We start from the raw sequence: 13,810 nt of genomic DNA on the forward strand, positions 1-13,810 counted from the left end.
CTCTCCTCCCATCCCCTGCTTCCGCTTCTGCCTCTGGGTCTGGGCTGCTCTCTGCCACAGACTCCCCCGGGTCACTAGGCCCTCTTCCCTCTCCAGCTTCTGACACCTTCTCCTCCCAGTCTCCTTCCTTTTCTCATCATTATCCCCAAACCCCTTCCCTGGCCCTGAGCCTTCGTTCCTTGGCGGTTCCTCCCACCATTCCTCTGTGTCCACCAGTCCATGACATCCTCTCTCCCCACATGGCTCCTTCCTCCTACCTGCTCTGGGTCCACAGGGGCAGCTTCCCCTCCGCCACCAAGAAAAGATGAACAAGCAGGTCTTGCTGGCATCGTTGCGTCTCCTGCGAGAGAAGAAAGTAAGTGGGAAGCCAAGAGCGCATGCTTCACTCCGAAGGAAAACTACAGCTGCGCCTTCAAACAAGTAGGAGTTGCCACCTAAATGTGGACGTTTGTACCCATTTCACATACTAGTTGTGCAAAAATACACACACCCCGGGCTCTTGGTCCCCTGTGACCTCCCCCCAAAGATGAGAAGAAATCACAGATTAGCTTCAGAATCCACAAAATGTGACCAAACAAAGAAAAAAAACCTTCCTCCTTACCCAGAGGCCTCTCTCTGGAGTCCAAGGGAGTCTTCTCTGCCTCAGAGGAATCCGGACCCATTTCTGCTAACAGATCCTTCCCCTGAAAGAGTAACAAGGATTCAAGAGAGAGTGGGGAAAAGGATTAGAAAAGGAGCAGCTGACGCAAACAATTTAGGGCTGTCCAATATCATTCCTTAGATGCTTTCCAAAAAAGGATGGGCAAATTAGTAGAGAATTGGGGGATACTCTCCCTCATTTTTTGAGCCCCTTGGGCAGGGATCAGCAAACCCTTTCAGCAGGGGGCTGGTCCACTGTCCCTCCAAACTTGTGGGGGGGGGCTAGACTATATTTTTTGGGGGGAAATGAACGAATTCCTATGCCCCACAAATAACCCAGAGATGCATTTTAAATAAAAGGACACATTCTACTCATATAAAAACACTCTGATTCCTGGACCATCCATGGGCCGGATTGGAAAGGTGATTGGGCCAGATCTGGCCCCCGGGCCTTAGTTTGCTAACACATGCCCTTGGGAGTATCCAGAGGAAAGTCTCTCTCACCTGCTGCTCTGCCTGCTTCCTCTCCTCTGCCTGACTCAGGAGGAAACCTTCGGCCAGGGCCACCGCCTGGGAACTGGTCTCCGCTCCGCATTCCCTCACCCAGATCTCCATCTCCTCTGGAAGGACAGCCAGGAACTGCTCCAAGATCACCAGGTCCAGCATCTCAGCTTTCGTGTGCCTTTCTGGCTTCAGCCATTGATGGCAAAGGTGGTAGAGTTGGCTGCAAACCTCTCGGGGTCCTTTGGCCTCCTGGGAGCAGAACTGCCTGAGCTGCTGGCTCTGCACCTCTGAGCAAAGGGTGTCCTCCTCACATAGTTCCTTCTTCACAGAGTTTTCCCAGAATCCCCCACTGCTCTCATGGTGAGTTGCAAGGCCTCTTCCTGCTTCAGGGCCAGCTGAGTCTTGCTCATCCATCTCTGTTCCCAGGAGATCGGAAGGAGTCCCTAGGTCTTCTGCCAAGTTCTGCCTGTCCTACTGAGAGGTCCCAGAGAATCCTGTAAAGCAAATGCATTCTTCTACTACCAGATTGATACACAGTCAGAAGAGAAATGTTCCCTGGGCCAGCATGGATGAGTCTGAATCACAGCCCAGACTCGGAGTTCAAGCACTATATTCCCATATTCTGAAGACAGACTTCTGTCTTTGTTCTGAGGGCAACTCTCTCCCCCTTCAGAAGCATGGCTGCCTCCCACTGGGGGGCCTGGAGCCATCGCTAGCCCTCTGCTCCTCCCTGAATAGGCCTCATCCTCTTCTCAAGCCATCTCTTCCTCCTGTGGCAGGGAGTTCCATGGGTCTAACTGCGCACTGCAAAATGGAAGCACTTTCTTTAGCACAGAGGCCAAGTTTTTATTTCTGCCTCCAGATGTTTCCATCTGGCTGCCACCTGGGCTAAGGAACGTGGCTGATTCCTCAATCCCATCAGGGTTCCTTTGCAGGCCCTTTTCTTCCTGACTCAGTGACCCCTCCCCAAAGGAGCAAGAGAAGAGTTGCAGACCTCCTGTTACTTGCAGCCTCCCTGGCTTTGCAGAGAGAAGGGGGCAGAACCTCTTAGCCCTGGCTTGGGGATCCCCTTGCAGGAGCTGAGCAGAATCCCCACGGATCCGTCCCCTGCAGCCCTGGGACACCCCCGCCCCACTTCTCCCCAATGCACCCTAGGGCAGGAAAGAGAGGAAACTCACCAGATGCCAGAAGGGGCTACCTAGACAGCTCTTGCGGAGGAAATAAAAGTCACCCCCTTGCAAGGAGGAACCTTGGGAGGTGGGAGGGGCTTTTGCTCGTCCTCCCCCCTTATTTCCTGTCCTCTCTAGGAATGCAGCTCAGTTCCTTTTAACTCTTGCAAGGTGGAGCAAACCAAGCTCACATTCTCTCTCTCTCTCTCTCTCTCTCTCTCTCTCTCTCTGGAATCACATGCATTGCATACATCCAGGGGGGTCTTTTTTGGGGGCACCCTCCCGGCTGGCTTCTCGAAAAGCGGAGCCCCAGCGGCAGGGCTGGGGACTCCCTCTGCCCTGCACCAGGCGCGCGCCTCTGAGCACACGCAGAGCGCGCCTGCCTCGGAGCAGGAGGGAGCCCGGCCAGGGGATGCCTCGCAGCAGCAGCCTCGGGCGCGCGCCCGCCCAGGTGGACGGAGGGCGCTTGGTTCGCCAAGCAGGAGGCGCGCGTGCCCGGCAAGACGGTCCTGCGCTGGGGAGCCTGGATCGGGGCCGAGCTTCGCGCGCTCCCCCGCGGCACCCCATCCTCTGGGAAAGTACCCTAGAGGGTCTTCTTTGGGGGACCCCCTGGACCGGCTTCTGAGCTCTCCCTTCCCCTGGAAACAGAAGCAGGAGGAGCACAAAAGACCCAGAGCGGGAGGGGCTCTGCCAGAAGCTCTCCCGACACCAGCCTGGCTTGACTTTGGTGTAAACGGCACCTTGAAAGGATTGGGACCCTCAAGCGAGAAATAAGGCAATGCGACCTTTACTCGGAGGTCGAGGGAGGCTCCGCCCCCATTTCATTCAGCCTTGCTCTCTTATTTTTTCCTTCCTAATGAAGCCTTTTGCTTTTAGTGTTTGCTACTTTCCAAAACAAAGTAACTCTTCTTGTGACACGTAGAACCTCTAGATAAATTTGTGTATAACCTTTTGTATCCCTGTGTAGAAACTTTATTTCTCTGGTATCCTGTAGATGTCACTATGTAACCTTGCTTCTCCCAATTTACAATCAGCGACGGAAATGAGAATGGGAACTTTGTACCTGGGATGCAACATTTTATTGAAGAAATGCAGCAAGATGCTATTCCCTTTCTAAACCCCTTCCTGCCCTTAGCTCTTCCTTTCTCTCCTTTCTTCTGTCTTTGAAGGCGCTAGAAGGGACAGATCCGCTTCCTCCCGCAAAGAAAGAGCTCGAACTTGGATTAGAGAAGTTCTCATCCCATCTCCAGCCCTATTGTTATTCTAAGAAATTGATGGTCATGTCACTAAAGATAATTTTCCACGGGGTCTCTGTGGGTTGGGGAAATGAATTCACTTGCAACCCTTCCACCTTCTTGCACCCCACACCATTGCAACTTCCCTAATCTTGCAAAATGATGGCATTTAGGACCCCCCACAATCCAAGGGGTGTAAGAAACCCAGACTTGCCTTGCATAGGGCTTCCTCTTCCTGCTCTTGCTGCTTGTATACCTGGTTGCAACAGAATAAAGGACCATTGTATAAGTGCCTTCGCTTTGCTTCTGACTATTGAGGAGCCTGGTAAGGTCTCCCGAACCACCAACATATTTTTACAGCAATTTCAACCCTTCACATCAATTGTTGCTTTAAATATGCTTCTCTCTGTGTGTCTGTATGTACACACTTGTGCAAGGAGTAGAGTGTTTGCTTAACTGCTCAACTTCGTAAATGAAGAAGAAGAGCTTGCCCTGAAGTAAGCAAACTTGTCCTGCTCTTGCTCCCAACACCCTTTGGCGCACGATGGACCAAGAACTCTGCTTCCTCGTGGAGACAATTCTTTCCTCTTGGCCCATTGTGAATGATCAAAGGAGGACAGCAGAAAGGGAATCCTTGACTTAGGCTTCTCACAGAGGAAAGAAAAATAAAAAGTCTGTGAATTGCTCGTGTGATCAGAATTTGTTTCCATATCACCTGTCCATTACCTAGGCAAGGGAACACCTGAAACAAGCTCAGAACCAAGAGAATGAGAGCAATCTCAACATCTTGCAGGGACCCAGTTTATTCAAATAGAACAGCCTTCCTAACCAGTTCTTCAGCAGAACGGATAGTTCGAAAAGGCTGCCAGGAGGCACATTAGAAGAAAGTTTATATACACAGCACACAAAGAGTCATAAAATGCTACAACACTCTTCCACTTGCATCAAGAAAGGTCTCAGATCATGGGATGCGTGGCTTAATGTGGATATTACCTTGAGGTGTCCCAGAGTGCCCAGGTCATTTGGGTCTCAAATGTCTCACTTTGACACCATGCCCATGGCAACCAGGACTTCCATGGGACTCTTGACATTTCTATCCCCTATCTTACTTCCCTGGTACCAAAACATGTCAAAGGCCTTTGAGGAGAGATGCCAGATCTCACATGGATGCTAGCTCAATGCATACCTCTTTCCCAAAACATCATCTGCCCTTCTAGGGTCTGATAAGAATGGAAGCTGTAGGAAGCATACACATCACAGCTTTACAAAATGCAGGCATACAAAAATCAAGCCTAATGCATTTTATCAAAAAGGCTAAATGCAATTCATACTAGGACACTTCGTACAAAATCAAAATTAATATCTTATATTCAATGAACTATCACATTTTTTACACCAAGTCCTTCCTAGGAAAGATCAGCATGGACAGCAACCTCATCAGTGTCGCCCAATCACTGTTATCCCTCTGTCCAGGCATGACATGAAGAAGCTATTGAAGGAATGAATAAATCTTGATTTGCATCAGCCACCGACCATAGCAATAAAACAACAATATGATATACAAAAAATAAAAATAAAAAGTCAGTTATATCAAATACTTCTAAGGGTATTGAGTAAATAGTCAAACGGTGGATCTTATTCTAATTGCCCCAGCTAAAAACCTTGCAACCTTTGCTGTCACCTGCTCATCTTGAGCTGCCAAGAGAAAGGACACTGTGAAGAAGGTATTAAACACCTTGGCCAAGGACTTGCAAGTCACAGTTCTGGGTACGTAGTAGGAATTACTATGGGGCACCAGATGTGGCAAAGAACCCGGCTGCAATCCTCTCCTCATATGAACTAAAGTCTCCTAAAATTAAATCTGTATACAGCCACTACTATAGATTGCCCCCAATGTGAGTTCATTGATGGGAAGCGAGACGGGCCCTGTGACTGAAGCTCCTTCCACATTCCAAGCACTGAAATCATTTCCCCCCACTGTGAATTCTCTGATGGATTGTGAGTTTGGCCTTTGCAATGAATCTCTTTCCACATTCCAAGCAATGATAGGGTTTGTCTCCTGCATGAATTCTTTGATGGACAGTGAGCTGGCTTCTGTCAATGAAGCTCTTTCCACATTCTGAGCACTGATAGGGTTTATCCCCTGATGAATTCTGTGATGGGTTGTGAGTTGGGTGCGCCGGGTGAATTTCTTTCCACATTCCAAGCACTGATATGGCTTCTCCCCCGAATGAATTCTCTGATGGTCAGTGAGCGTGCGTCTATCAGTGAAGCTCTTTCCACATTCCACGCACTGATAGGGTTTCTCCCCTGTATGAATTCTGTGATGGACAGTGAGCTGGCGTCTGTCAATGAAGCCCTTTCCACATTCTGAGCACTGATAACGTCTCTCCCCTGTATGAATTCTGTGATGGGTTGTGAGATTAGCTCTCTGAGTGAATTTCTTTCCACATTCCAAGCACTGATAGGGTTTCTCCCCTGTATGAATTCTGTAATGGACCGTGAGCTGGCGTCTGTCAATGAATCTCTTTCCACATTCCAAGCACTGATAGGGTTTCTCCCCTGTATGAATTCTGTGATGGACAGTGAGCTGGCGTCTGTCAATTAATCTCTTTCCACATTCTAAGCACTGATAGCGTTTCTCACCTGTATGAATTCTCTGATGGGTTGTGAGATGGGCACTCTGAGTGAATCTTTTTCCACATTCTGAGCACTGATATGGCTTTTCCCCTGTGTGAATTCTGTGATGGACACTGAGAAGGCCTCTGTGAATGAAGCTTTTTCCACATTCCAAGCACTGATGGCGTTTATTCTCAAGGGGATTTCTTTGATTTGAAGTGGAATGGGAGTTCTGACTGAAGATCTCTCCGCACTCTGAATATGGATATGACATCCCCACTGTTCGACTTTTGTCGTGGTCTCCCTCATTCTCCTTCTCCAATTCTTCATCACCTGCAACTAAGTGACAAACAGATTAGAGCCTCAGGAAGCAATGGAGCCCCAAATTATGGAGAAGTGCTAATTAATGCTTGTGACAGGGAAAGAACTGAAGGGAGTTAGATGTGAGGTCTTCCTCCAGGGTTCACTGCCTGAGATTCAAAAAGCCTGCTTATTTTCTGGGACGGATTTTGTTTGGCCCAATCATGGGATCTGTGCCATCTCCAATGTCACTCGTCTCTTTAGTCAGCCAAGGACAAAACATCTGACAGAAGCCACTTCAACTTCCTGAATCACTTTGAAGCCTATATTTAAGAAGGTCTCGGCAGTTTAGAGGACTCTGGAAAAAATATGGGGGGGGGGCAAGATGATGATGATGATGATGGTTTTATTATTTATAATGCCAGCCATCTGGCTGAGTTTCATGCTTTGAAAAGGCAGAACTGGAGGAAGAAAATACACAGGGAAAACAATCAATAGCCATCCCTCCAAGGTTTGCTGTGGGAGTGTTAACATCCCAGGTGCTGTGGGCGGGGCTGTTGAGCCCCATCGAAATATCAGAGGTTCGTCACATAGAGATAGGATGATCCAAGAGGAAGCCTTACCGAGAGAGTCCAAGATCCCACGATTCTCCTCCATGACCTTCTGATGCAGAGCTCTCTGGTCAGGATCCAGCAACAGCCACTCCTCATCAGTGAAATGGACAGCTACATCTTCAAAGCACACTGGACCCTAAAAGAAAAAGGTTGTCCTCTTAGACAATATCAAGGTCAAGAGTTACACTTTCATCTGTTGTCTTCTGCCTCTTAATTGATATTACGTTTTAATGGGATTCTTTTTCTTAACATTTCATTATGGAAACATTCCCGTTTGCCACATGGAAGGATCCCCTTTCTTCTGTCCCTCTGTGCTGTTCTTGCCGGGTGGGGAGGACCCTCCTGAAGCCCTATAGACAACTTCAAAGTGTGCAGGGGGGCAACGACAGGGGGATGAGAGGGGGAAATCCCCATTGTGCGACTGATGGGGTCCCCCCTCTCCAGGGCTCTCCCCCAGGCAATCTGAGGCTGCTCCTCCAGCTTCAATGCTGTCTAGGGTTGTAAAGACTGCGGAAAGAATAATTGGGTGCACTCTTCCCACCTTGGATCAAACCTACGCTTCCAGGTGTCACAAGAAAGATGCAGAGATAGCGCCAGATAGTGCGCACCCCAGAAATGATCTCTTTCAGCTTCTGCCTTCTGGAAGAAGGTACAGGGTTATAAAGACTAGGACTAGCTGCCTGAGAAACAGTTTCTATCCAAATGCAATTTTGGTTTTAAACGCAATGTAAGGTAGTCTCTGTGGGAGTCTATGGTACTTAATTATGGGGTATCAGAGTTTTTAGGGGGTTAATCAGGCTGGGATAGCAGGCTTGTTGGTTTCTGAATGACTGATGTAGATTTTTTCAATTTCATTGTTCTGTATGGGACAATGACAATAAAGATTATTGTATTCATTGCTCTCTGGGTTGTGGAGTACCAGCAGGGAGGAGAGCTTGTCACAAGAGGACTAGGAGACCCTTAATCTTCTTCACCAGCTGGATTCCTCTCTGCCTCTTGGTCTCCCACATCTCACTCCCCTGCCTCCGCTTCTGCCTCTGTGTCTGGATTGCTCTCTGCCACAGACTCCATCTGCTCACTAAGACTTGTTCCTTCTTCAGCTACCGACACCTTCTCATCCCAGTCTCCTTTTCTCCCTCTAACCTCTCATCATCGTCCCCCCACCCCTCCCCTGGTCCCGAGCCTTCGTTCCTTGGTGGTTCCTCCCACCATTCCTCTGTGTCCACCAGTCCATGACATCCTCTCTCCCCACATGGCTCCTTCCTCCTACCTGCTCTGGGTCCACAGGGGCAGCTTCCCCTCCGCCACCAAGAAAAGATGGACAAACAGGTCTTGCTGGCCTCGTTCCGTCTCCTGCGAGAGAAGAAGGTAAGTGGGAAGCCAAGAGCGCATGCTTCACTCCGAAGGAAAACTACAGGTGCGCCTTCAAACAAGGAGGAGTTGCCATGTAAATGTGGACGTTTGCACCCATTTGACATACTAGTTGTGCAAAAATACACACACCCCGGGCTCTTGGTTCCCTGTGACCTCCCCCCAAAGATGAGAAGAATTCACAGATTAGCTTCAGAATCCACAACTTGTGAGCAGATGGAGAAAGAACTCCTTCCTCCTTACCCAGAGGCCTCTCTCTGGAGTCCAAGGGAGTCTTCTCTGCCTCAGAGGAATCCGGACCCATTTCTGCTAACAGATCCTTCCCCTGAAAGAGCAGAAAGGATTCAAAAAAAGTAGATTAGAAATGGAATGGCTTAGGACACAAACACTTTAGGGATGTCTGATATCATTCATTGGATGCTTTCCAAAAAAGGATGGGCCATTAGGAAATGATTTGGGAATACTCTCCCTCCTCTTTGGAGCCCCTTGGGAGTATCCAGAAGAAAGTCTCTCTCACCTGCTTTCTCTCTGCCTGCTTCCTCTCCTCTGCCTGACTCAGGAGGAAACCTTCAGCCAGGGCCACTGCCTGGGAACTGGTCTCCGCTCCGCATTCCCTCACCCAGATTTCCATCTCCTCTGGAAGGACAGCCAGGAACTGCTCCAAGATCACCAGGTCCAACATCTGAGCTTTCGTGTGCCTTTCTGGCTTCAGCCATTGATAGCAAAGGTGGTACAGTTGGCTGCAAACGTCTCGGGGTCCTTTGGCCTCCTGGGAGCAGAACTGCCTGAGCTGCTGGCTCTGCACCTCTGAGCAGAGGGTGTCCTCCTCACCCAGGATCTTCTTCACAGAGTTTTCCCAGAATCCCCCACTGCTCCCATGGTGGGTTGCAAGGCCTCTTCCTGCTTCAGGGCCAGCTGAGTCTTGCTCATCCATCTCTGTTCTCTGGACACCTCCAGGAGATTGGAAGGAGTCCCTAGGTCTTCTGCCAAGTTCTGCCTGTCCTAATGAGAGGTTTTGGCAAATCCTAAAAAGCAAATACATTTTTCTGATATAAAATTGATACACAGTAAGGAGGAGAAAAGGGTTCTCTGGACAAGCATGGAGAAGTATTTGGAGGAATCACAGCCCAGACTCAGAGTTTCTTTTTTAAAACAGAAAGAATGAAGGTCAGAATTGACAAGTGAGTCATTTGTACCAAGTGTAGTTTGGACTCAAGGCAAGAGTGGGGGTCCCTCCCCCCCCCAAATGCCAGGGCACATTTCTTTCCAGCGCCTCTCTCCTTTTCCAGAACGTGGAATCTCCCCTGTTCTCAAAAAGACTACTGGGGTGGGGTCCCTTTTTCCTTTGTTCTGAGGGCCAGATCCTGACCTGACCAAAGGACAGCTCTCGAAAGCAAGAAAAGTAGGACTGCCCTTCATTCTGTGATTGTAAGTGGCTTTAAGTTCTTTTCAGTATTGTGTTTTAATGTTGTAATCTGCCTTGGGAACGGAGGGTGAAAATGGGATGGGGATGATGATGATGGTGAAGGTGTTACATAGCTCAACCCCCCCCCCAGCCCCACTTGCTTGGAGGTTCTTTGGCATCCACCTGGTCCCTCAGGTGGCCTCGGGGACTGGCAGTGCCCACTTGAAGCTCCAGCCACCGTCCCTTTGGCACAGAGAGGATGTGGCCATGGGGCTTCCTGCTCTGGATCCCATGGGGTGGTTGCAAGGTCCTCTGTCTGGAACTGCCCTGGAAGACGCCTCCGAAACTGGCCCCTAATGGATGGGCTCCCTCTTTTGATTTGTGCTGTATTTATCCCACCTTTTTCTCCAATCCATGGGTCTGCCCCTCCTCATTGAATATCCATTTATGTCATTTAAATTCTACTGGATATTGATCCAGAGCAGAACTCTCACACATAGTTAGCAGAGTAAAAAGTCAAACACGTTGCAGGATTCCCAAAAAATAGATCAGAGGCAATTATATATTTCATCCAGCCGAGCTTTACTGCTAGCCAAGGCAAACGAGCATAATGGTCACAAATGCAACACATCCAGGATTGGCACTGTCCAGTTGCAGCAGACTTAATTTTAACCCCCCCCCCCGCCCCCGCCCCGGCAGTCCTGGGACTTGCCCCCTTCTCCCCCCTGCGCCCTATGGGGAAGAGAGAGGAGACTTACAAGATCCCAAAGGTGCCACCGACGCAGCTCCTGCAAAGGAGACGAAAACCGCCCCCTGGAGGAGAGGAAATGGGGGGGCGGGAGGGGGCCTCGTCCTCCCCCCTTATTTCCTGTCCTCTCTAGGAATGCAGCTCAGTTCCTTTTAACCCTTGGCGAGCCGCGCTCCTCCCCCCTCCCTCTGCAAAGCAGGAGCCCCGGGCATCGCAGCCTCCAGGAGGGACTTATTTTGACAACCCTCTGGGCTGGCTCCTGAGCTGTTCCCTCCCTTGAAAAGGGAAGCAGGAGCAACAGGGTTAAAGAAAATAATCGGGTTTAAGGGGCCTCACACTGCCCGCCCCCCCCCCACCTACCTCCAGTCAGCAAAAGGAGGAGACTCCAGCTAAGCTGAAGAAGGAAAATAGCGGTCAGCAGACCTGATCTTTGTTTTTTGCAAGGAAGGTTCAAAGGTGGCAAAGAGAAAGAACCCCCAGAAAGGGTGAAAGAGATTTTCCCACAATGCATCCCTCCCACCATCACCAAAGTGTCATGACTTCTTGGATCCCCTTCGAAGCTTGAAGCATGGGTACCCCTAACAAACATTTAAAAATTTGGCTATGTAATTTGGAACTGATGTGATTTGGAATTAATGTGATTTGATTGGCCTGTTAATAAAAAAATATTTTTTTAAAAAAAACAAAACGCTGCGCCATGGTCACAAAAGAGGAGTGGTTGTCCTGCAGAAAGGAGAAAGTGTCGCCCCCCCCCCGCCCCTCATCCCAGCTCCCACCGCCTTGGAAGGAGCTGCTTCCCCAAAGAGCAAGAACGGGATTCACACTTCCTCCCAGTCGCGAGGCCTTCCTGCGCTTCTCCTCGGAAAGGATCCGGATTACTGCCTGGGGTATGGGCTGCCTCCTGGGGCGAAGCTGGGGGGCAAAGGACCTTCTGCTAGGGAGGGAGGGAGGGAGGGAGGGGAGCCCAGGATCGCCCTCTGTTTCTGTCTTGCAAGAAACAAGGAAACAGGAGGATGCATTGTATCCGCTGTTGCTACATTTTGCAGCGCGCTTCTTCCCCTCTTTCTGCTCTCGGTTTCTTGCGCTCTCCTGGCGGATCGCGCGCTCCAGATACGGGGCTGCTGCTTCCTGACTTCGGATTGGCTGCCTGTCACCTTTGGACGATGCCCATTGGTCAGCGATGGTTCTTTGAGAAATCCTGATGTTTCATTGAGGGGTTTCGGGACTCCATTGAAGGGTTTACAAGCCTCTTCGCTGTAGAAGGGGGAGGGGGGTTTCCATGGGTGGGGACCACTCTGGCTCATCATCCTGCGTGGGTGAATGGGATTTGGGGGTGTTTGGATGGACTCTTAGTCCCCGGCTCTACCAACAGCTCGAGGGGTGAAAGGCCTGGAGGGGTCGCTTGAGGTCCCCCGCCCCAACAAGGCTGCTTTGTTGTCCTGCAAGGGGCCAGGAGTCTCTCTGCAAGGCCGTCCTCCGGGCGGTCCTTCTCCTCCCTTATTTCAACCCCTCACCTGTGAGGCCCCTCCCAACCCCCCACCCTCAGGACTAGAAAATGGAAGAGTGTTAAACAAAATTGAGTGAAGCCAAGGATGATGACGGGGATTGAAAATTCTGCAATTCACAATTTCTCCTCTAAAGGAGATAAGACGTTATTGTTCAATTCCATGGTGATTTTTAAAAATGCATAATATTAACACTGAAAAACTTTTGCAATAATAATAATAATAATAATAATAATAATAATAATAATAATAATTTACTATTTATACCCCGCCCATCTGGCCGGGCCTCCCCAGCCACTCTAGGCGGCTTCCATAAAAACCAAAAATACAATAAAATATCACACTTTAAAAACTTCCCTGAACAGGGCTGCCTTAAGATGTCTCCTGAATGTCAGGTAGTTGTTTATCGCTTTGACATCTGCTGGAAGGGCGTTCCACAGGGCGGGCGCCACTACCGAGAAGGCCCTCTGCCTGGTTCCCTGTAGCTTTGCTTCTCGCAATGAGGGAACCGCCAGAAGGCCCTCGGCGCTGGACCTCAGCGTCCGGGCAGAATGATGGGGGTGGAGACGCTCCTTCAGGTATACTGGACCGAGGCCGTTTAGGGCTTTAAAGGTCAACACCAACACTTTGAATTGTGCTCGGAAACGTACTGGGAGCCAATGCAGGTCTTTCAAGACCGGTGTTATATGGTCTCGGCGGCCGCTCCCAGTCACCAGTCTAGCTGCCGCATTCTGGATTAGTTGTAGTTTCCGAGTCACCTTCAAAGGTAGCCCCACGTAGAGTGCATTGCAGTAGTCCAAGCGGGAGATAACCAGAGCATGCACCACTCTGGCGAGACAGTCCACAGGCAGATAGGGTCTCGGCCTACGTACCAGATGGAGCTGGTAAACAGCTGCCCTGGACACAGATTTGACCTGTGCCTCCATGGACAGCTGTGAGTCCAAAATGACTCCCAGGCTGCGCACCTGGTCCTTCAGGGGCACAGTTACCCCATTCAGGACCAGGGAATCCTCCACACCTGCCCGCCTCCTGTCCCCCAAAAACAGTACTTCTGTCTTGCCAGGATTCAACCTCAATCTGTTAGCCGCCATCCATCCTCCAACCGCCTCCAGACACTCACACAGGACCTTCACCGCCTTCACTGGTTCTGATTTAAAAGAGAGGTAGAGCTGGGTATCATCCGCATACTGATGAACACCCAGCCCAAACCTCCTGATGATCTCTCCCAGCGGCCGCATGTAAATGTTGAAAAGCATGGGGGAGAGGACAGAACCCTGAGGCACCCCACAAGTGAGAGCCCAGGGGTCTGAACACTCATCCCCCACCACCACTTTCTGAACACGGCCCAGGAGGAAGGAGCGGAACCACTGTATGACAGTGCCCCCAGCTCCCAGCCCCTCAAGACGGTCCAGAAGGATGCTATGGTCGATGGTATCAAACGCCGCTGAGAGATCCAGCAGAACTAGGAAACAGCTCTCACCTTTGTCCCTAGCCCGCTGGAGATAATCAACCAGTGCGACCAAGGCAGTTTCAGTCCCATGATGAGGCCTGAATCCCGACTGGAAGGGATCCAAATGGTCCGCTTCTTCCAGGCGTGCCTGGAGTTGTTCGGCAACCACACGCTCAATCACCTTGCCCAGGAATGGAAGATTTGAGACTGGGCGATAGTTGGCGATCGTGGCCGCATCTAAAGATGGTTTT

The 13,810-nt window shown here is 50.2% G+C and overlaps 2 protein-coding genes across 2 annotated transcripts in view; both read right to left on the minus strand.

The window, feature by feature from the left end:
* Positions 1–13,810, minus strand: part of LOC308590354 (uncharacterized protein) — a 64,548-nt gene that overhangs the window by 11,828 nt on the left and 38,910 nt on the right. The window contains exons 2-4 of the mRNA XM_081200348.1: positions 1,144–1,614; positions 602–683; positions 258–340 (exon numbers count right to left, since the gene is read on the minus strand). Of these exons, the coding sequence (XP_081056474.1) occupies positions 258–340; positions 602–683; positions 1,144–1,557 (579 nt within the window). The 5' untranslated portion in view covers positions 1,558–1,614. The remainder of the gene's footprint in view (positions 1–257; positions 341–601; positions 684–1,143; positions 1,615–13,810) is intronic.
* On the minus strand, positions 4,335–10,889 carry LOC308590382 (uncharacterized protein). The gene is made up of 6 exons (XM_081200397.1): positions 10,615–10,889; positions 8,969–9,476; positions 8,695–8,776; positions 8,351–8,433; positions 7,090–7,216; positions 4,335–6,505 (listed from the first exon to the last, which is right to left on the minus strand). Exons 2-6 carry the CDS (start codon positions 9,383–9,385, stop codon positions 5,403–5,405), a joined length of 1,812 nt encoding a protein of 603 aa, XP_081056523.1. The 5' UTR covers positions 9,386–9,476; positions 10,615–10,889; the 3' UTR covers positions 4,335–5,402.

The sequence above is a fragment of the Podarcis bocagei genome (genome assembly GCF_964188305.1).
Source record: "Podarcis bocagei genome assembly, chromosome: 7".
Classification (NCBI taxonomy): domain Eukaryota; kingdom Metazoa; phylum Chordata; class Lepidosauria; order Squamata; family Lacertidae; genus Podarcis; species Podarcis bocagei.

Bases quoted from the DNA above. Each gene is read 5' to 3' on its own strand.
- LOC308590382 (XM_081200397.1), bottom strand. From the start codon at position 9,385: ATGGATGAGCAAGACTCAGCTGGCCCTGAAGCAGGAAGAGGCCTTGCA. The intron at 8,434-8,694 runs GTAAGGAGGAAG...CTTCTCTCGCAG, and splicing joins CTCCAGAGAGAGGCCTCTGG to GAGACGGAACGAGGCCAGCA. The intron at 6,506-7,089 runs GTAAGGCTTCCT...TTTGTCACTTAG, and splicing joins TGGGATCTTGGACTCTCTCG to TTGCAGGTGATGAAGAATTG.